The 23,338-nt window shown below is 36.2% G+C and overlaps 1 protein-coding gene across 1 annotated transcript in view; it reads right to left on the minus strand.

Moving 5' to 3' along the window:
• The window catches only part of DYNC2H1 (dynein cytoplasmic 2 heavy chain 1), a gene marked incomplete at both ends in the record, with an annotated part of 192,488 nt that overhangs the window by 88,610 nt on the left and 80,540 nt on the right, over nucleotides 1-23,338 (minus strand). The window contains 8 exons of the mRNA XM_082012188.1: nucleotides 3,312-3,384; nucleotides 5,322-5,453; nucleotides 7,559-7,636; nucleotides 9,591-9,641; nucleotides 13,111-13,176; nucleotides 18,447-18,536; nucleotides 20,232-20,375; nucleotides 21,164-21,298. Coding sequence (XP_081868314.1) covers nucleotides 3,312-3,384; nucleotides 5,322-5,453; nucleotides 7,559-7,636; nucleotides 9,591-9,641; nucleotides 13,111-13,176; nucleotides 18,447-18,536; nucleotides 20,232-20,375; nucleotides 21,164-21,298 — 769 coding nt within the window. The remainder of the gene's footprint in view (nucleotides 1-3,311; nucleotides 3,385-5,321; nucleotides 5,454-7,558; nucleotides 7,637-9,590; nucleotides 9,642-13,110; nucleotides 13,177-18,446; nucleotides 18,537-20,231; nucleotides 20,376-21,163; nucleotides 21,299-23,338) is intronic.

Raw genomic sequence — 23,338 nt, forward strand, 5'->3', positions numbered from 1 at the left:
CCTTTCTTTTCTTCTCTCTTTTCCTTTCTTTTGTTTTCTCTTTTCTTTTCTTTTCTTTTCTCTTTTCTTCTCTCTTTTCCTTTCTTTTGTTTTCTCTTTTCTCTTTTCTTTTTTCTTTTCTCTTTTCTTCTCTCTTTTCTTCTCTTTTCCTTTCTTCTCTCTTTTCCTTTCTCTTTTCTTTTCTCTTTTCTTTTCTCTTTCCCTTTCTTTTCTTTTCTCTTTTCTTTTTTCTTCTCTCTTTGCATTTCTTTTCTTTTCTCTTTTTTCTTTTCTCTTTCCCTTTCTTTTCTTTTCTCTTTTCTTTTCTCTTTTCTCTTTTCTTTTCTCTTTCCCTTTCTTTTCTTTTCTCTTTTCTTCTCTCTTTTCATTTCTTTTCTTTTCTCTTTTTTCTTTTCTCATTCCCTTTCTTTTCTTTTCTCTTTTCTTTTCTCTTTTCTCTTTTCTTTTCTCTTTCCCTTTCTTTTCTTTTCTCTTTTCTTTTTTCTTCTCTCTTTTCATTTATTTTCTTTTCTCTTTTCTTTTTTCTTTTCTCTTTCCCTTTCTTTTCTTTTCTCTTTTCTTTTCTCTTTCCCTTTCTTTTCTTTTCTCCTTTCTTTTTTCTTTTCTCTTTCCCTTTCTTTTCTTTTCTCTCTTCTTTTTTCTTTTCTCTCTTCTTTTCTTTTCTCTTCTTTTTTCTCTCTTCTTCTTTTCTCTTCTTCTTTTCTTTTCTTTTCTCTCTTCTTTTTTCTTTTCTCTCTTCTTTTCTTTTCTCTTCTTCTTTTCTCTTCTTCTCTTCTTTTCTCTTCTCTTCTTTTCTCTTTTCCTTTCTTTTCTCTTCTCTTTTCCTTTCTTTTCTCTTTTCTCTTTTCCTTTCTTTTCTTCTCTTCTCCTCTCTCCTTTCCTTTCCTTTCCTTTTCTTAATGATCTGCAGTATCTCTACTGCTTTTTTGAAGAACAAAGAAATGTGAGTAATTAAAATGAAGCCTCTTTAAATACTATTTCTGATAGTCAGACTCAAAAAACTAAGTTAAAGCAGATATGAAAAAAAAACAAACAATGAGTGATATGGAATGAATTGGGAGTATACTGTCCATGTGATTTTTCCTAACATGGTGCATTTCAGTATGCCATGTAAAATAAAAAAAAAAGCATACTTCGGGTGCTCACAAAATATATATAAGAATTTTCCATAATGAACTTTATCTTCAAAAGAAATTATTTTAATACCCCTTCATCCATAAATTTAAAAACATATGTAAAAGATGAAAAAAGTGAAAAAACCCCATATCTGGGTAAAACAGAAGTGGAAGGCTTTCTTGTAGGCTATTACAGCTCTTTTGGAACTAAGTTATCTCATAGGAAAACAGCCAAAGGCGATTGGAAGCTTAATGGTTCCCTTTTGAACTAAGTGAAACAGGTTTTTTAAGAAGTTTCAGAGCAAAGACCCTGAAAAAGACATGGTAGAAAAAAATACAAAAAAAAATATTCATACAAGTGTGACCCTTTTTATTATTTGGAAAGCTGTAGTCATGATTTATGACATGATCTCAAAATAAAATCTCACTGATATGCATGAAAAATCTGTGGATGAAACCTTGCCTATGAATGGAGTCAATGGTATTCAGCCTTCCTCAGTGAGGCTGTAATTTTATTCAGCAAAAACCACTCCCTTGTGGAATGCCTCCGTGGATCTGGTATCAAAATAGACCTAACCAATTTATGTAATACATTAAGATTTAGAAGACAGTAAGTGGGTGAATAAACTTACTCTGCATTCAGGTCTCTGCTGGGCTTTGAGCCTCACATACTGCAGATCGCACTTGTCATTTGATTCCAACAGGTAGGGACATTGTCAGTGTGGGACCTGTACACTCACCGTGATGAAAGTACCCTCTCTATCTACTAATAAGGTTTGACAGAGCAGGCTAACCTTACTCCTGAAAATACCAGCCCTGGTTGCAGACATGGAATCAGTTTTGTCCAACAAATACAGAGCATAAAGAGGGAGTAAGATAAACTCTCACACAAATGTCATTAAAAATGTAAGAATCAGAGACCTAGAATTACACCTAATCTTATACTAATAGAAATGACATGTATGTCAAGAACTTGACCACTGGCACAGGTTACCCCGAGAGAGCTGGTAGATGCCCCATCCCTGGAAACATTCAAGGTCAGGGTGGAGTGGGCTCTGAGCAGCCTGATCTAGTTGAAGATGTCCCTGGTCACTGCAGGGCAGTTGGACTAGATGACCTTAAATGGTCCCTTCCAACCCAAAGATTCTATGATTCTACGATTCCAACTTAAAATTAGTAGAGTCGTTGTTTTTTGTATGTAACTCATCTATTGCATTATCATGGAAAATCACTCATCTCAAGATCATTCAAACTCAATCTTCACAAATACTGGAAACGTAAGTCCAGCAATATATAACTTGGCACCCTACAAGTCAATTTTCCAGGTTCATTTTCTACCACATTAAAAACAGCCTTTGCCACTTAGATTTAAGGTATTTATAATCTAGATCTTTTCCCTTCTGTTAATCCCACTTCTGTCCTAACACTGTACCATATTAAAACCAACAAATTCTGCCTTGTTCCTATGTTATGCAGAGGCTGAATCTTAAAACTACAATGTCCACTCCCATGAGACACTCATAATTCATCTTCCATATGCGTTTTGCCATTAACTGCTAAAAACTGAAGGAGGGTTTTGGTGTGCTGTATTGCAATATTAAGAATATTTGGAACAGGAGTCCCAAACTTTGGATACAATAGACCTCAGAGACGAAATACACAGACTAGCACAAATAGATAATCATAATATTGAGTCCCTCTAAATCATGTGTATTCCTAAAGAGACAGTAAATATTGTATTACGGTCCAAGAGATTGACAAAAACGACTGAAAATCTGAAACAATCTTTTGAGATCCCATCTACAAAATCTCAAACTTAATGGTTTTTAAATGGTAAATGACAGTAAATGAAATAATCTTTTTGGAAAATTTATGTTTTAAGGAAAATGCTGCAGTGTAGAAAAAAGAGAAAACCAGCTATCCTCCTTCCTTAATTATTCCAGTGTTCAAGAATTCATTAAAAGAATCTGATAGATCTTTTATTATCTTTTAAATCACTATGCAGTATAAACCAAACCATTTTAAAAGCACTTTTTAACAATACTTTAAAACACCAAAATAAGCAAATCCATTTACAGCATATTTTCAAATCCTAAAACATAGAGATTCCATACGAAGTATAAAATAAAAGAGAAACATTGGACAAAAATATATTTAATTGTTGTGTGGAAACACCCTGGTGAAAAATTAACTTACCTAGGGTTTTACATGCAAAAATACCCATGGCACTCTGTAGCCTGTCTGGTCGGACAGCCTGGACCACAAGTACCTTAAAATAAAATATATTCAGGGGAGATGAGTTTATAAAAGTACATTGTGACAATTTAAAAAGCAAGACTTTTCTAACAAGACTGAATTCTTTAAACCTCTCTTTAGAACAGTTATTTTCTCTGAGTATGTAGAGCTATCTGATCATTCCTTTCCAAGATAATCTAATGTAATTGTTCTTTTTTAAGTAGCTTCTCCTATCAATAGAATCAGAAGATAGATCTACATCTAACATCTGTCTGTAAGCTGAAACTTACTCTACAGTGTTTTAGAAAAAAGGCATCTGTGTGGGTAGCTAGAACGTCAGAAAGCAAACTTAGCTTCATACTGGTGATCTAAATTCTATATATGTATTTAGGCAATAAGTTCCTAGGTGGAATACTAATGTTTCTGATTTCAGTGTAGTTATACAGTAAAATAATCAATTTTGAAAGAATTTCCTTTGTTTAAGCACAGCTTTAGAGTTTTACACCTAACTTCTTTTTCTGAGACATCTTGACTTTCAAACCTCCTAGTTCTGCAGATGCTTTTACTGTTCTTCAAAAGGCTACACATGAACAGCTAATCAATTCAGATACAGATTAAATTAGCAGCTTCCCTACCAGCTACCTCTTTTTCAGGTAACTTCCTGCAAATGTTCACTGCAGGCAAATGCAGGAAACACATGCGATTTCAGTAGAAATTGTTTGTTAAAATGACCACCTCTTCTCCTACCCTCTTACTTGCAGACCTGTAAAACACAATTCTGAACCTCACATCACATTTCAGCTTCCAAGTCTGGAATATTTGTTAGTTTTGGAGGAAAAATTTAACTTCGTTACATTTTTAAGAAATTACTACTTTTTAAGCTTGAGATTACCCTAAATGCTGCTGCACTATTTTTAACATACAGTTTGAAAGAAACTGACTTATGAGTGGCATATCACTCTAACCAGTTAGTTTCAGTATACCTCACCAACAGAAAAATTCTTAATAGTTTCTATGCAAAGAACAAGACATATAATATGCCAATCATTCCAGATTTATTCTCCTATAAATTTTTGTGACAGCACATTGCACACATAAGAATTGCTCTTCTGCATTTCATCAAATCAAACATGACTCAGACAAATTCCTTTCCAAAATGTTTTGTTCCTAAATTCTATGCATGCTATTTTAGAAATTCTCCTCCACAAAAACTCCAAATAGAGAGCCCCTAAGACCCAACCAGCATGAAACTACATTGTCATATATCCCATCCTTTCTTTCGACAGGCCTTCATTTTATATGAAGTGACTTCAAATGAAAAAACACAGCATCATTTGAAAGTAAATAACAACACCCTTTCTTCCATAAACCGAAGACGGATGACATTTTTCCCTTCCAGAGGAGAAGGATCCCCGGGTGCAGGATGGAACTTGCGTCTCCAACATTCTTAGTGAGTTCCTTAATCATCAAGCATTCAGGAATACTATTTCATGAACTATTCTAAAAAGTAGTGGCTGCTACTGTGTTTTCTGGTTTTCATTCAGATGTGTGAGTTTGTACATTTAGTGATAAACTAAATTAACGATGCTCAACAAGCTGACAAATTCTGCAGATAAACTAAATTAATGATGCTCAACAAGCTGACAAATTCTGCCGTAACAAGCCAACCATAAAATAATTTTAATGCCTATTCACAAAATTAGTTCTGTGAATATTGATAAAGAGCTTGTTACCTTACAGAGTACGCTCAGTTGCAGCCAATACGCCAATACAAAAAAGCATCAGATAAGAGAGAACTAAATATGTATTATAAAAAAACCAAAACCTTAAACTAGTTAAGTTATAAGACAATGTAGGTACTGTCACTGCTTATAATTCAACCAGGCCTGAAGCCTAAACTCCTAAGATGTAAAACTTACTTTTAATGCTGAACTCCTAACTATTAAAAAAAAAAAAAAAAGAAAAGATTACCTGCTGAAATAAGGAAATTCTTTTTACAATAGTAGATGGAATGTCTTGTTCACACACAGAGCTCTGAGAAAAAGTGTGCCACAGACCTTCATCTTCAAAGCAAAGTGTCTGATAGAGACCTGGGAGGGAAATCTACAAAACAGGTAACGCATATTTAACAATAAAGTTGGACACTGTGTATATATATATGTAAATACGTATAACAATTAATTTCCAAATACCACTATGACCCTAAACCTGTAAATACTTGTGCATAGTTTCAGACTTGTGCATAGTTTTGCAGACAACACCAGGTTGGGTGGGAGTGTTGATCTGCTGGAGGGTAGAAGGGCTTGGTATGAGGTATGAGGTTTAATAAGGCCAAGCGCAGGGTCCTGCACTTTGGCCACAACAACCCCATGCAACACTACAGGCTTGAGGAGGAGTGGCTGGAGAGCTGCCTGGTGGAAAAAGACCTGGGGGTGCTGGTTAACAGCCGGCTGAACATGAGCCGGCAGTGTGCCCAGGTGGCCAAGAAGGCAAACAGCACTCTGGCCTGTATCAGAAATAGTGTGGCCAGCAGGAGTTGATAAGTGATTGTGCCCCTGTACTCGGCACTGGTGAGGCCGCACCTCGAATATTGTGTTCAGTTTTGGGCCCCTCACTACAAAGAAGGACACTGAGGTGCTCCAGCGTGTCCAGAGAAGGGCAACGATGTTGGTGAGGGGTCTGCAGAACAAGTCTTATGAGGAGCGGCTGAGGGAACTGGAGTTGTTCAGCCTGGAGAACAGAAGGCTGAGGGAAGACCTTGTCACTCTCTATAACTACCTGAAAGGGGGTGGTGGTGAGGTGGGTGTTGGTCTCTTCTCCCAGGTAACTAGCAAAAGAAGGAGAGGAAATGGCCTCAAGTTGCGCCAGGGAGATTTAGAGTAGATACTAGGAAATTTTTCTGTACTGAGAGGCTGATCAAACATTGGAATAGGCTGCCCAGGGAGGTGGTAGAGTCACCATCACTGGAGGTATTCAAAAAACGTGTAGACATAGCACTTTGGGACATGGTTTAGTGGGCATGGTGGTGTTGGGTTAACAGTTGGACTTGATGATCTTGAAGGTCTTTTCCCAACTTGATGATTCTGTGATTTTGTGATATCACATAAACCAATTTTATCCTCAGAGTTAAAGAAGAAAAGGGTAGGTTTTAAATTTAATAATTTTTTTTACCTATTCCCTGAAAATGTTAGTTCCTTATTTGCTCTACATTTTTTTTTTTTAAACTTTTAGGTTCTTTGTTTTTAAACTTTGGTCTTATAAACCTAATTATAGTCCTTTCCTTTAATCATGACTGGGTTCTTTTTCTATCAGTACATGCTACTGATTCACCCAGTTACTCACTTTCTGTTTGTTTGTTTGTTTGTTTGTTTGTTTGTTTGTTTGTTTTAAACCTCTAACAATTATGCTTGCCACACCATTATTGCAATTGTTCCTGATCCTTAGTGTAGAGAAATGAAAAACAATAAACTCTGCATTTAGCAGCAAAAGTCCTTGCCAAAGACTGGTCAAGGTTTTCCTTCTTGCTGCTGAGCTACATGCACAAAGACAAGAGCCCAACACAGAATTTCAAGGACAAGCATTTTCATTTAGTTCCCTTCAGGGTCAGAGGACTTCAACATTGACTGTTGCAGGATGAATAAAAGCAAGAAAGTGGTTTTTGTTTTAGTTTGAAATTACTTGGTCTGAGCAATAATAAACCCTGAAATACCTTTAAAGATGTGCATGGAAATCTGGTAAGTAGAAAACTAGTTTCCCAATTAACAGTTTATGGTTTTTAATACAATATGAAGCGGTTTGTGAAAGCCATTACATAAGTGAAACCTGCAACTTAAATATTGTTTGCAACTTTTCCTCTGTATATTTTTCTATCTATAGAAACTGTAGTACCTTGGGTAGGCTTACAGTATTTTCTAATCTCAGTAAGATGATACGTTCATTCACATGCATTGAAATTCATTGTACATGGGGTAAAGATACACATGAAAAGGCTCAGAAGAAAAGAGATTAAATTTAAAATAACCCAGTGTTCTGGTTTTTTTTCAAGTGGATATATATTAAGCCATGGTTTCTGGAAGATGCAATAAACAGTTTAAAATAACAAAATATTTCCATTTGGCAAATACGTATTTGAGTATTCAAGTCCAAATTACTCTTTGCCAAAACCAAAGGCCTTTTAAATTAAATTCAACCCACCACGTGATGTATACCTTCAAAGATGCTACTGCCCAGGCTCGGTCCTGTTCTATCCAAGCGGGAAGCTGGTCACGAACACTTCTTTGTGAATCCTTATTGAAGCAAGTTATGTTACACACATAAGTTACACAAATTTTTGTAAAACACTATATTCAGTAATAAGTTTGCAAACCCCATGTTTTTACTAAAAATATTATTCACAACAGGAATCTTTCTGCAGTCTTTTGCTAAGTTCATAAATGGCGTAACAAAGCAAAAACTAACAATGATTAAAGTTTGAGATACACTGTTCACATTAAGATTTGCTTAACAACTTGAGCCTGAAAATATTTTATCATTTAGAGTATCTGTATGACACACTTAACTCTAAGTAGTTTTCTTCTCCATTAAAAACAAATGGCCCAAATGATTGGCTATCTGCATAGGCACTCTAACCAACCGACTTCAAAAAATAACTCCACTGCACATTTTCGCAGTCATGAAGAAGATGTGTCTTCACACAAAGGGCAATTCTGGGGTAATTCACTAGGCAAAGCATCACATCTGGACATCTCTGCACTGATAAAGTCAAACGAGAGCTCTATTTTTCTGCTCCTTAGATGCTGGGGATGAAGGAAATTCTAAGGGTGAACAACATAGCTTAAGCTCCAGTGGAATCTCTGTATTCACTACACAAAGTGAATGTAATGGCACCATTAACCTGTGTGACAGTCTCTGTATGGAAATTTACTTGGACCTTTCAGCCACTGAGCAACTTCAAAAATAATCTTAAATGTTCAGCAGAAAAAAGGAAAGCTTTCTTGTGAAAGGATGTCTCAGCCATAAGAGTCTGAAAAAGAACAGCAGTAGGAAACTCAGAAGCAATTGTAGGAATAAATTTGAGATGGGTCTGCAATATACATTCCAGTTAGAATTGCAGATGAATCATGTACGTCCACAATCTTTCCAAAATCTATGGGTTGTGTGTTAGGTGAGGTAGAGGTAGGACTGGTGTTAAATTCCATTATATAATCAGATCTCACAGAGCCTGAAAATGACCTACAGAATGAAAATACTTGACAATCACCAACTGCACTGACGTTTAATTGAGATGAAGAGAGACTTCTATATTCACACTGAAATGCAAAACCTGTAAAGTCATGTAAGGGCTAGAGAAACTGGGAATTTAAGGATCTTTTTAGCAAACAGCTAACTAAGTAGGAAAGCCTGAGTAATATATTGTGTTTTAAGTGACTTGCCACTTCTGCCAGCATGCATGTGAACAAAGTTGGTGTCATAGATATAGCAGGGTCTGTAGCGATAGGACAAAGGGTAATGGTTTTAAACTAAAAGAGGGTAGGTTTAGACTAGATAGAAGGAAGAAATTTTTGACAATGTGGGTGGTGAAACACTGGCACATGTTGCCCAGAGAGGTGGTAGACGCCCCATTGCTGGAAACATTCCAGGTCAGGCTAGACAGGCCTCTGAGCAACCTGCTCTAGTTGAAGATGTCCCTGCTCACTGCAGGCAGGTTGGACTAGAAGAGCTTTAAAGGTCTCTTCCAACCCAAACTATTCTGTGATTGTATATTCTAAAAACAAGGTATTCACACTTGTCATTGCCTTGTACCACTAGATGTACGAGATAACCTTTAGCCTTGTTTAGATATCTATCAGTGTAAAAGTAATTGTGAATGGTGAAAACTTTAGCTAAGCCCAATGGAAACGAGCTAGCCTGATCCTGAATGAAAAAGAGATCAGCAAAAGAAGAGGGATTCAGAAACACTGATTTTAGTTACAGAAGAGGACTTGAAACTTTCTCAAACACACCATTGAAACAACAAATTGTAAACCTGGTAATAGAAAAATAAAAAAAAAGGCAAAAAAGGCAAAAAGTTATGCAAATTAGAAAATTAGCTGCCATGTTCAAAAAGTTCAAACTTTTCTTATATTTTTATATTGCTATGTGATATGATATTTGTTCCCTTAATGTATGAATACAACTTTAACTTTTCAGGATTTAAGTAAATGTTCCTTATTTCAAAATACACAAATAAATGTAGCTTACTGGTTTTCTTATAGTATCTCCAATGATCACACCTGTAAAAGTCTCCCATTCCTAGAGGGAATAAATGAACAACTTGGATAAGTCAGAAGACATCTTTAAGAATAAAGATTAGTATGTAGTAGCATGTAGGCAAAAAAGGAAGATAAACAAACTAAAGCTTAGATTCTGAAAGAGTTATAAGACATTTTTAAAACTCTAGGTAATACTAGCAGTATGTAATACCTTTTGCAGAATCCAAGCTAAGTGACTGCAGTGCTTTATAAGAAAAAGAAACAAAAGGAGAAGTCTTATCCTTTCTCAGCACCCACAGCAACCACCCAGATTGCCTGACTACAGACTAGCAAGAAGTAAAACACGTGGCTGGCAAGGACACACATTCAGCCTGATAGGGCATCAGCAGCCCACATGCAACAGTTAACTACAGAATCCATGTTTAAATAGCGTTTCATGTTATAGTATCCAAAAGATGCAGTTATTTGAACAGGAGGAATACTTAATATAATAGATTGGTATTAGGAACACTTTGGTTGCATTATGAGAGGGAAATGTAAGTCTACTTTTAGACTCAGTATTTGGATCCAGAAAGACAGCTTTTAATAATTTTAAAACAGATTAGATAAGTACTTAAAAACATACTAGAAATGACATAATCCTATATTAGGAGGTGGTAAGAAATATATTAAAAAATCTTTGTAAGTATTGAAATTTTATAAAATCAGTATCTATAATTCTATGATAAAGAACTAATTTTTTTAAAAGACAATAGTAACGGTCCAAATGAAAAAGTCAATCAACTAGTTCCACTTTGATACAGACCACAGCACAGCTTTTTGCATCTGTCAATCTAGTTGAGTCTTGAAACAACTCTCTCTTTCAATTACAAACTGATGCTCCTCTCTCAGTTACAAAGAAAATGCTCATGCATAGAAAAATACATGAAGGCTCCACAGTTTTAAATCCAGAAATCGTGTAATATTTTCGTGAAGAAAAGCAGAAGTATAATATGTAGCGACATGTAAAACTACCTCAGAAAAATCTAAGCGTATGGATTCAGAAAGAGAATGTCTCTATTAAGAGCCAAGGTGTTCTGTAGTATGATGTTGAAGTTGTACTATAAATTTCTCATCAGTATGCAAAAAATTCATAAGTGCAGAAGGTTGAACTCTTTTGGGACAGTTCTCTAGAAGCATAATATGCATCTTCTAGCCTCATCACATTAAAAGCTTTAAAAGAAATAACTTTAAAAGAATAACCACTTCAGCTTCATTTTCCTCAATAAATATTTTGCACAAGCATTCTTTTCTTAGCAATTTAATTAAAATAACTTCTCCTTAAGAAAGAAAAATTATTGAGAAAGAAAATTATTGGTATTATTTGCCTGTTTTAATTCTTGAGATACTGCAGGAATGTGCATTATATGTAATCTAGATTAACCTGGTTAAGAGCTCTAATAGCTGATAGAAATGCACGCTAAACAATAGCAACCAACACATAAAGCAGTAATTACAAATACTTAAGAAGTCTAGGCAGCTAGTCTTTCATTTAGTAAGAAGACTATTTGCAAGTTGCTGCCTTCATGACTTTATAAACTCAGGGACTAGAAAGATAAAGCAAGATATTTTCAGAAGCTAAAAAGAAATAATAAAGATGAATTAGGGAAGTTCTAACAACGAAGAGTAGTCAGGGTATGCCTCTACCAACAAGATTAATTTGAGTTATTTTTATCAGGCAGCTTCATTGCTGAAAGACTGTGAGCTTTCACCTGGTCAGTCTATATGTCTGCAATAAAATTACATTGCATTCATAAGATCAAAAAGTTTCAACTAACCTTTCTTAAACCTTGTACCTTAAACCCACATCCTTCATATAATCATGTTCCGCTACTTCCTTCAAATGTATTATCTGATTTTTACCTTTGACCCTGTAAGGGACTCTCCTCTCGTGAATTGCCATCTACTACCATTTGATACTCCTGGTCTCCAGTTTCTAGCACAGAAAGCCATAGCTTTGTCTCTCCATTCCATGTAGGTATTTTAGATAATTAAATGTGTCTTGACTCATGTTAATCAGCCATGTTTAAGCAATTGTATTGAGTCAATTGTGCATATTGTCCTACTGCAGGCAGACTTTACGGGACTAATTTCACTACACTATAGACCACTATAACTTTGGCATGTACATCTCAGCCAGCATAGTAAGCAATTTTAGCAGTAAAACATCTGACCTCTTTTATAAAATTCATTTCTGATGAAACTAATTGCTTCTTTAACAGGTCTGTTTTTTATTGGTTTCCTATACAGACAGTCTACGATAACATGCTCAGGTAAATTTTAACAGGTGTTTAAATTTTAGTTACCAATTCAATCACCACTAAAAGCACCCATTTTACCAGAAACACGTACATGCACTACGAACCTCCGCATTGGGCAAAAACGTTCTCTAATACCCAAAGTGAGGAACATGCTGTTACTGAGGTGTATGCTGCCCTACAGAAATAAGGGTTAGCAGTACTTAAGCTCTGCTCCAATTTTGTCGGGAATAGGGTAGCCTCTCAGAAATCAGGCGTTTTCAGATTAGGCCTCATTCAGACCACTGTCAAAAATGTCACGTGACACCTCTCAATTTTTTTGTGAATATGCTAATAATGCAGAACTTGCCTGAAAACTGAATGGACAGCCATTTTTATTAAATGTGGTTTGAACCTGTATCAACCACATCCCACTATGCTATCAAAAACATAAACAGTTCCAGAATGAGATCATCCTGGTGTCCATGGCTGGTGACCATCACTATGGTGCAAAGAGTCCCATACTTATGCAGCCAGAGAACAACATACAAGAAGGACATTCTCTGTACAGTGTGCTCTTAAAGACATTGTTGCAAATGAGGACATTAATAATCACTGGTCCAGGGATTTCTTAGACACTGAAGAATCAATGTCTGAAATGCACGAAAGATAACTTCATTACTTTACCTTCCAGGAAGACTCTTCACTTTAAGTGTCTTCAATTGCAGGTTGCAGAATCAGACTTCTATCAGACTATCTAATCTAAATCTAATCAGACTTAATTTCTCCCTAGGTCTTGCACACCTTTTCTTCACTTCAATGCCAAGGCACAATGCACAAGCAACCCTTGGTCACAATGACAAGTGTGCATCCATCACTTTACTTATAAAGGAATATCCGTATTTAACTGGAAGGATGGATAAATGACTAGCCACATGGTGGCAGGAAACACTGATACAGTGCCTGCAAAAAAGTGCAAGAACCCTTCATAAGCATATTTTTCAGACACCTATTTAAAAGACAACTGTTTACCTACCTTTCTCATAGCAATCTTCACTTTGAACCTAATAAACATAATGTTGACATCCAAAAGTAACTATCACAGAAAGACAGTAGCATATACATTTAAAATCCCAAGTCCTATATTTACTGACAAGAACTTTTTATCTACTTATTTACTCTTCATATTAAGTTTAAGTAAATCATTTGGGTGTTTTCTCCTCTAGTACTTACATTCTCTTGAAAAAGTTCAGGGTGCATTCCTCGTACAAAATGTAGAGCAAACATTAGCTGATCAGCCTGAAATAAGAGCAGTAAAAATATATGTTCATCAAAAGCCACCTTTCTGCTTTTTTTACAAGTAAAAAAATATAAATAATATATAAATATTAATATAAATATTAATAAAACACCTCTAATTCCATAGTAGTGACTTAATGACACGTATCCTAATTCAAAATTGATACACACCCCTGCAACTTAGAGACAAACACTAACCCAAACCCTGTATCTAAGTTCTTCTTCACTTGAATTTAGATGTAAAAACAGGTACTTGTAATAAAGGAAACATACTAAACAGAATCCATTATTTTTTAAACTCTGCATAGGAAATGCTTGAAATCTTCTTATAGGAAATTTTTAAACAGAGTTTTGGAAAAAAAAAAAAACCTGTAACCTCCTGCCTTTTTCCTAGGTCTGTTGCATCACTTGAATTTCAACCAGTCTCTAAGCACTGGAGCAATAAACCAGGAATAAAGATTTACTGGAGCCACAGAATAAAACCATGCAAACATTCAAGACACTTTTTTTTTTAAAAGAATATTGGATTGTCAAAACGGTGATTCCTGCATCCATACACAGAAACTTTCATAGGTTATGAAAGCTGTGCTGGAAAGCACAGATTACTATGTAGTGAAGTCAAAGCAAAAAAATGGAAGTTGGTACCCTGGAAAACCAGGACCACTCAGAAGCCTAGATTTAGCCCTCCAATTTTTAAAGTCTGTCTGTAATGTGGAAGATGTATTTTAGCAGACAATAGAAGATATACACATATTTTCTCTCATTAAAATTTTAAGTAAGCATAAATCAAGTGGTACCTCTTCTTTTCCTTTCATGGAAGTGAAACATAAATCAAAAGCATAAAACACAGGTCAAAGGGAAGGACAGAAGAAAAAACAGTGATGCATGTGATTGGGTTAAGTCTGCACAGCATAGGCATCTCAGCCAGCTGATGAACACAACATGCCTCCACTCCTATAGAAATCTATTCTATTCTTGACAATGAAATTTCCATGGTGTGGCTTCATACATACTTTATGTGTATCTCAAAGTGACAGCCTGGTTGTCCTTAGCTTCAGAGAATTACCACTCTGAAGAATATTAAATTACCAAGAATACTAATGAAAAATTAATTGCATGGGACTTTTCAGAAGAGACAGGACCAAATATGAGGAAGTATACTCCAGGAAATAGAATGTACATGTTATAAGGTATAAGATGAACTGTTTGACTAATACTGGCTTTCTCATCTCAATGTCTGTTATATTTTTGAGGCCAAAATTACATGAGCACACCAAATTCTTTTCGTTTTATTATTACTGTTTTCCAAAGCAAATGTGTTTTTACAAGGCTGATATGTCAGCTTAGAAAGAGACAAATACAGAATCATACAATCATAGCATAGTTTGGATTGGAAGGGACCTTTAAAGCTCGTCTAGTCCAACCTGCCTGCCATGAGCAGGGACATCTTCAACTAGACCAGGTTGCTCAGAGACCTGTCCAACCTGACCTGGAATGTCTCCAGCGATGTGGCATCTATCACCTCTCTGGGCAACCTGTGCCACTGCTTCACCATCCACATTGTCAAAAATTTCTTCCTTAGATCTAGTCTGAATCTACCCTCCTGTAGTTTAAAACCATTACCCCTTGTCCTATCGCTACAGGCCCTGCTAAAAAGTCTGTCCTCATCTTTCTTATAGGCCCCCTTTAAGTACTGGAAAGCTGCAATAAGGTCTCCCTGGAGCCTTCTCTTCTCCAGGTTGAACAACCTCAACTCTCTCAGCCTGTCCTCACAGGAGACGTGTGCTCCACCCCTCTGATCATTTTGGTGGCCCTCCTCTGGACCATCTCCAACAGATCCATGTCTTTCCTGTGCTGAGGGCTCCAGAGTTGGATGCAATACTCAAGGTGGGGTCTCACAAGAGCAAAGAAGAGGGGCAGAATCACCTCCCTTGACCTGCTGGATGCACTTCTTTTGATGTAGCCCAGGATGAGGTTGGCTTTCTGGGCTGCAAGCGTGCATTGCCGGCTCCTGTCCAGCTTTTCATCCACCAGTGCCCCTAAGTCTTTCTCGGCAGGGCTGCTCTCAATCCATTCATCCCCCAGCCGGCACTGATACCAGCAGTTGCCCCGACCCAGGTGCAGGACCTTGCACTTGGCCTTGTTGAACCTCATGAGGTTCACATAGGCCCACTCCTTGAGCTTTTCCAGGTTCCTCTGGATGGCAGGCTGTCCCTCAGGTGTGTCAACTGCACCATTCAGCTTGGTGTCATCTGCAAACTTGCTGAGGGTACACTCAATCACAGTGTCTATGTCATTGGTGAAGAGTATTAAAGAGCATTGTTCCCAGTACGGATCACTGAAGGACACCACTCACCACCGATTTCCATCTGGACATTGAGCCATTGACCACTACACTCTGGACAGCACCATCCAACTAGTTCCTCATCCATCCAACAGTCCACCCATCAAATCCATATATCTCCAATTTAGACAGAAGGATGTTGTGGGGGACCATGTCAAATGCCTTACAGAAGTCCAGATAGAACAGACGACATCTGTAGCCCTTCCCTGGTCCACTGGTGTGGTCGCTCCATACTAGAAGGCCACTAGGTTGGTCAGGGAGGACTTGCCCTTGGTGAAGCCATGCTGGCTGTCTTCAATCACCTCCATGTCCTCCATGTGCCTTAACACAGCTTCTAGGAGGTTCTTTTCCATGATCTTCCCGTATAAGAACAACATAGAATAAAAACATGGAGTAAGGATTTTCAAGGTGTTAATTATCTCTGGGAGGTTTCCTCATATGCAGTAAAAGTAACTTCAACTGCATCTGCACCTGTATTTTCAATAATACATATTTATTATTTAATAATTTATCTGGTGATTAGGTTCCAGAATTATGGTTGACTGACTAAGGGGACATATATGTTGTAAAGACCATAACCTTACTAGTCTTAATTGCCCTTGGAATGACTGACCTACCAAGAGGCTATATATAACTCAATTCATATGAGCCACAGCTGATTTAAACTGGATTTAGGCAACTGCAGAAATGCATGATGGAAGCCACAAAAAACTCTTGGCATAATATATATCTCTACAGATACCAATACATAAAGTTGTTGTTTGCTGCTTTAAGTAGTTCTGTTTTATTAATTCTCTCAGTTACAAAACCATACGGTACAAAGTATTCCCAAAGATACAATTAAAGCAAATAAAGGACATTATATTTTATTTTTGCATTTATGTACTATTGGTTTTGTTACAGGGATAGGACTGGAGAGCAAACAGGCCCCAGCTAGGAATCAGGGTCAAACTGTGCAAAGCACTAAAGTTCTCTTTGTATTGATAAATAAAATACATCCATGAACATCGTATGACACTGCGAACAACTGCCATAATGGCTGAAGTCCACACCATTCAGCTCTCATCCTCTCAGACAGGGTTTGCAAGCAAATACAAAACCAAACTGCTTATTAGAATGCTCCCTGGATGATTTAGTGTCCAACACTTGAATGGGAACTGTTTGGAAGAATGCTAACTGGACCAGGACAAACCTATGACAGCAACTATTTTGACAAATTAACAGTACAGGTGGGCCAGTTCCACTGCTCAGGAAAATTTCTTGGCACCACTTCACTTATGACCATACAGGAAGTCTATGTACACAGTAACAAAAAAATTAACCACAGACAGACAAACAAAACCATCCTTTCCAATTCTAACATGCTTAAGAAGGTATAAACTTGTATCAGCTATATCATGTATGAAGACACTAGTAAAGCCTCAGTGTCACAGCAGTCTAAAAATTCGCATGGATAACAGGCAGAATTAGCAGTGGATTGCTGATGGTGTGAGGAGCTTATTTGTTCTTTCCACTATCAGAATATTAAATGGGATGGACCATTAGTCTGAAACTGCATGGTAACACTTACCCTTTCAGTATTTTCTAAACTCCAATCAAATCAGTGAAAATCTTTCTTACTAGAAATCTCTCTCTGCCTTGCTTTAAGGGGAGGTTTAGATTGGATATTAGGAAAAATTTCATCATCGAGAGAATGGTCAAGCATAGAACAGGCTGCCCAGGGAGGTGGTGGAGTCACCATCTCTAGAAGTATTCAAAAAACATGTGGATGTGGCGCTTCGGGACATGGTTTAGTGGGCATGGTGGTGTTGAGTTAACGGTTGGACTTGATCTCAAAGGTCCTTTCCAACCTTAATGATTCTGTGATTCTGTGAAATCTTTAATCTTTTCTGATATATAAAAAAGCTGTCTTCCAATATTCAAAAGACGTAATGACTCATTGGATGGCTTCACATACACATGACTTCAAACACAGACAGTAAATTATGAGAATATTTCATGAGAATCCATTTGGACTGATAAGACAAAATCCTTAGAAATAATTGCTACCTCTGCAACCTCAGTTTAGTGTTGCTACATTAAGGGGAAAGGGGAGGAGCTGTTGTAAAATTTTCCAAGATCTCCTCATTCTCACTGGATCAAACTCCAGACTTGCACAATTTGTACTACTGTTCAAACCACCTATGCAGATCTACTATGCATTCTTCTGCATGGCACTATCAGACAAACACCTCCTGTAATTGACTGTTCCATGTGAAAGTAAAAATTAAGTTGAAAGTGAAAGACATATCTATCCTAGGTTTTCACCAACAAAGCAAAAAGAGAAAAGCCACCTGTTACAAATATAGAGAAAACAAGAAATACATTAAGAACATTAATGGAGAAACAGGGGAACAGATAGAAACAAACAAGCTAGCAGGTAGAGATTTGGGGCAGGATGTGAATAGCGAAAGGAGAATATTACAACGGGTTTTGAAAAACAACCAACCAACATGTAATCACACAAAACCTTACATGACAGCTAGGTCAAACACTCATACTTAGAAACACTAGAAATAAGAGCAAACAGAATAAGAGTGCTCAGAAGACTGTGAAGCATGGGAGTGGTTATGAAGCCAGAATGATTCAGACGAGCCAGAGGTAAAGCAGAAATAGGACTAGACTGAGAATTGCCTTGTCCATTAGAAACTGCTCCGTGAAGAAATGTGCATAAGCAATCTTAGTTCTGTCATATCCTAATTTTTAGTCCTCCTCATTTTGCATGTTAAATATTGCAAGTGTAATTTTTTGCATGTGTTTTTACATATGTACTACTTATACAATAAAGTTTATTTGAAGGAGATCAAATTTTGGTTGCCGAAAGAATACTTTCAAATACTTTCAAAGCCGGTGCACTGTATAAAAGTCAGAAAAAATATAATCTTACCTTAAACAAACAACGACAAACATATTCATACACTGTATGTTTCAATGAGCCAATAAGCGACTTGATTCTTTCCTCAGTATTACTTGAATCCTAAAAAGAAAATTTGTATTTCAAAAATTCATGTGGAGGTAAAAATCTTTTTACGTACCCTGTAAATTTCAGCAGAATGACACAATCTGGATTCTATGTGACACTTATTATTATTTCTCAAAACATGTTATTGAACTCAGCTGCAGCAGATGATAAAATACTGATAAAATGAGAAGTTTGTGCTGAAGCATTAAGAAATTAGTATTTTGGCCTTGAATATTTTGACTGTGAACATTATAAAACATTATATATAAGGTAAACACATAGAGAATAAGATAGCAGTTTCTTCTCCTAACATCAATATCCTTGAAATCTTACAGTTTTCACTTGCTAAAAAAATTGCTTATGTATTGAATTACTATATTTAATGTTATTAAACAGGTATGTTGGTGTTAAGTGTAGTTACTAAACTGCCACCAAATTTGGCCCAACTGTTGTAAACATGGTAGAAAATAGTAAATATACCCTGCCCTTCAAAGCTTACAGACTAAAACACTAATTATAACAGGAGAAAACTGAAAGAAAGATAGGATAATAGAAGAAAGAATAGGCAAAAAAAAAGAAAAAAGTGAGGGAGGTAACAGGTAGTGTGAGATTTATCAGAAATTCCTTTCTACTATGCTGGAATTTGAAGAGTTAAGTTTATAAATGAGGGCAATTTGGATTCACAATGACTAATAGTTTTCCCATGTCTAAAAGACAGTTTGGGAAAAATGAAGAATTGGATAGAGGAGAATTAAAAAAGGAAGCAAGCAAAGAAGGCAAAACCAGAAGTTGAGCTTTAAATAGGTAACATAAGAGGCAGGAAGAAAAGAAATTATGAAAGAGTACAAAAGTAAGAACAAGAAGTTAGAAGCTCATGTTGTGGCAAAAAAGTAATAGGTAAAGAACTTCAAAGAGGGCAAGTTCACACAGTCAGAACCATGTTCCTGGTAATGACTGGAGTTGAAGGAAAGTGGTAAGCACAGATGCTAGAATAAAGGGAATCCAAAAGCGACATGATGAAAGGCTGGCGAATGACTTTTTAAAGTGGAAACAACAAGAAAAAAGATGAATTTTGGAGATGCTGAATAAAAAGAAAATACCTTGTTACTCAGTGTGGGTTTTTAGATCTAAAGAGTGAGATGGCAGGGGATAAATACATAATTCTGTGCTTCAGTAAGAAGAATATACTGGCCATTAGAATACAGAAAGGTAAAAATTACATTTTCAACAAGACAGACTGCATGCTTGCTTACAAACTGTATAAAAGTAGATAAAGTCTTGATCTTCTTTCAGGCAACTTAAAAATGTAGAAATATACATCTTATTCTACACCTTGATGATAAAATTGGTGTTATTTGCAGACTAGATCATTAATTTATTTAAATAAAGCCTTCAGTAAAGTTATAATCAATCCTGTTTTTCCTAATTCACCTTAGACAAAGAGCAAGCCTTGAAGTACAAACAAGAGTTACTTTGTTTTCAGATAGCATAGCAATTTTACAATTTATGTGTAACATAAGATCATTAAAAATTCCATGTGCATGTATTCTATCTAAAGCACAACAGTTCAGCACCACTACTTATTATACATTTCATCATTAGTTATTATGCATTATTTTCTTAAAAAGTCCAGAGCAACTAAAAAATTCTAAGTATCAAAGCAGACTGATCCTTCTGCAGCATCAACAGCTTCAGGAAAAGCACAAATACCTGCTCGCTTTGCAGAGCCCTTTGGAAAAGCCGCAGGAAAGCCGCCAAACTAAACCGGTACATATTATTAATTTTTGACAAGTCAGAGATAATAAAGTACATCTTGCTAGCACTCTCAGCTAAAGGGAGATAGGCGTCCCTCTCCTGTGGATAAAAAAAACACATACCTATATAAAAATCCAGGATCTTACTGCCATCTACCGGTTACTGCGTAAACATTTATTCATCCCACCAAAAAAACACTTGCATGACTCGCACTGCTTTAGAAAACTGAATCCCTTCCGATTCTTCAATTTGAGGGACACGCACTGAAGAATTCAACACTGTCTTTAAATTTCAAAATTGGAAGAAAGCATTTTTAGCAAATATTACTTAAATTATGAAGAACATTTTGGAAATTAATCCTAGGGCACCGAGGCCTCTTTCCACCACAGAACATGTCCCAAAATGCAATAGAAAATTTTAAACTAAACAAATAAAACTAAACTAAATAACACTAAACTAAACAAAAACTCTGTAATGTGTTACAGAAACAGTATGCCAGATGAATAGCATCACCAATGATCTAAATTTTTGCAATAGGAAGGGATATATTAAGTAAGAACATCCATATGAACCATACTGTTTGCAATAGCAGATGGCAAAATTAAAGTCAAAACCCATTACTTGCCAGTAAGTCCTTGCGGAAAAATCCTTTAATTGAAACTGGCAGACTTTAAATTGTGTAGCTATTCACCATGAGCAAAATAAAGGAATTTAATTACTGAAAATACTTTCTGTACTTGCATATCCCAAATATCTTTTACTTCAGAAAAGTAATTTAGTATGTTACTGATCTTATACTCCTGTGGATGTATTTATCCTCTCTATATAGAAGATGACTAATTCCAGCAGGAAAAAAACAGCAATAAAAGATTAAAATATTCTTCTACCTTATCAAGGAAACTCTGAAGTCTGTGAGATTCAGCAAGTGATTCTTGGATGAGAGCACTACTTGCTTTAGTTTGATTCAAAGATTCAATCAGATCCCTATTTTCTAGTATATTGCCTTGTGATGTTGCAAGTGTCTGTAAAAAAAAAAGTCATCTATGTTACATCAAAAAAACCCAACTGTAAAGTAACCATTTTGGAAACTGTTCTTCCTTCTGACCTGTACATATTTCTGAATCATTGAATGCATCCAGAGCACTAGAAAGCAGGTAGTTACTCCAAAAACTGAGATGTTGTTTTAAAGAAGCATGGAAAATAAAACCCAAGAACAAACTCCAAATAACCACATTGCCAGGTTCTGAAACCTAAGTCATCAGTAAGTTTTTGAGAATGATTTCTATGATCAGAGTCTTACACGCTAATAACCCCGTGGCAAATACAAATCAGGGTATTTTTTCTTCTATTTAACTACTAATTTAACCTGAAATTGGTTACTTATGACTTTCTGTACCTAGTCATTCATAAATTCATTTCTCCTACAAAACCATTCCAATACCCCCTATATAACTTAGTTCTCATTTCCAGTTGAGATGAATATTCACAATTACATCAATTTCAATTTTGTAATCAGAGATCCCTTCAAAACCCTCGAGATCATCCCATATTTCCCCTGAGTTTTCCTGCGCAAACAATTGCATTTCTAATAAGAAGTGGGGACAGCTTCAATGATTCACTATTATTCAAGGTTTTCTTCAGTACAATTTTTTAATCAGATGACACAACATTGGCTTCTTTGTCAGTTAGGTCAGTTCTGAACAACTACCTGTAGGACACCTTTTCAGGGTATTTGGAGGCAGAGATTCACCAGTTAGAATAGTAGAATGCATTTAGTTCTCTAGCTGAAAAGAGTTTAAGACAAGATCATCTGTTTTTTTCCAAGGACTCCAATTTTGCTATAAGGAATCATAGTGTGAGCTATAAGATAGCCACAGCATGTATGTCTTTACTCCAAGGCTTTCGGAAGAAAACCAGTAGATTACTTCAGATGGAATGCTAATGTTGCTTTAGGATTAACTTCAGTTCAGTTAGAACACTTCCAGCACCGCCTTCTTTGCTGACAAAGTCCATGTAGCAGCTGTCAGTTTCCACTGAGCTTTAGGCTTCTTTCTTCAGGGTCAAAGAGTATTCTGATTTCAGTGCTAACAAGAATGCCAAAGTTGAAACCAACCTCAGTGTTAATGCTTGGCCACTTTTTATTGCAGATACCTTAGGCATCAATTACTTGAAATTTTGCACTTGACAATTCAGATTGGGCAGATGTGAAAGATTTTGGAGTTCCAAGATCACACAAGTCTGTTCTAAAAAGTGGCCATTTTTTTTGTTGCATCTCTGAACTCTCAGCTTCTGGCAGACATTAAGATACTAAACAATGATCAATTTTGAATACAGAAATTTTTTAGAGAACAAGTTTCCTTCTGCCTGTAAGGCAAATGTGTCCCATCACAGTTTTAAAAAAGGTTTCAGGTTAGTATCTGAGACTTAATAGGGAGTTTAATAGGGACGGTAAATCTGGAAATTCAGATCACATTAAATAATTATGTGCAAAACTCTAAAATTGAGTTATTAATGGCCAGTCAAATAAAGTTTATTTTATATGAACCCATATGGGTGGACTGTTGGGTGGATGAGGAATTGGTTGCATGGTGGCATCCAAAGGGTAGTGGTCAATGACTCAATGTCCAGATGGAAATTGGTGGCAAGCAGTGTCCCTCAGGAGTCCATAGTGGGAACAGTACTCTTTAATATCTTCATCAATGACATATGTCAATGTCCCTGCATTTATGACATTTGGGAAGGAAGGACGATTTGAGGATCCATTCCTGTGGGCATGAAGTACAGCTTCTGTGAAATCCATGACAAGATGCTAACAAAAAAGAAAATGCTCCTTTCCTTTGAAGATACATTTTCTTGTAGAGGTGTACAACTTTCTGAGCATAATTACTTTCATTAAAATAAAAAGGAAAACTGAAAATTTGTAATATTAATTTTAAATATGAGAAAGGAAAATATTAACTATAAACAATAGTACAGTTCACTGCCAATAACAAACCGTTGTAGAGGTTTAAAGTTTTAAATGTCTCTCTCAACAGGTCTTTTCATTTTCTACTGGGAAATTT

This window comes from Phaethon aethereus (genome assembly GCF_964289735.1).
Source record: "Phaethon aethereus genome assembly, chromosome: 1".
NCBI lineage: Eukaryota > Metazoa > Chordata > Aves > Phaethontiformes > Phaethontidae > Phaethon > Phaethon aethereus.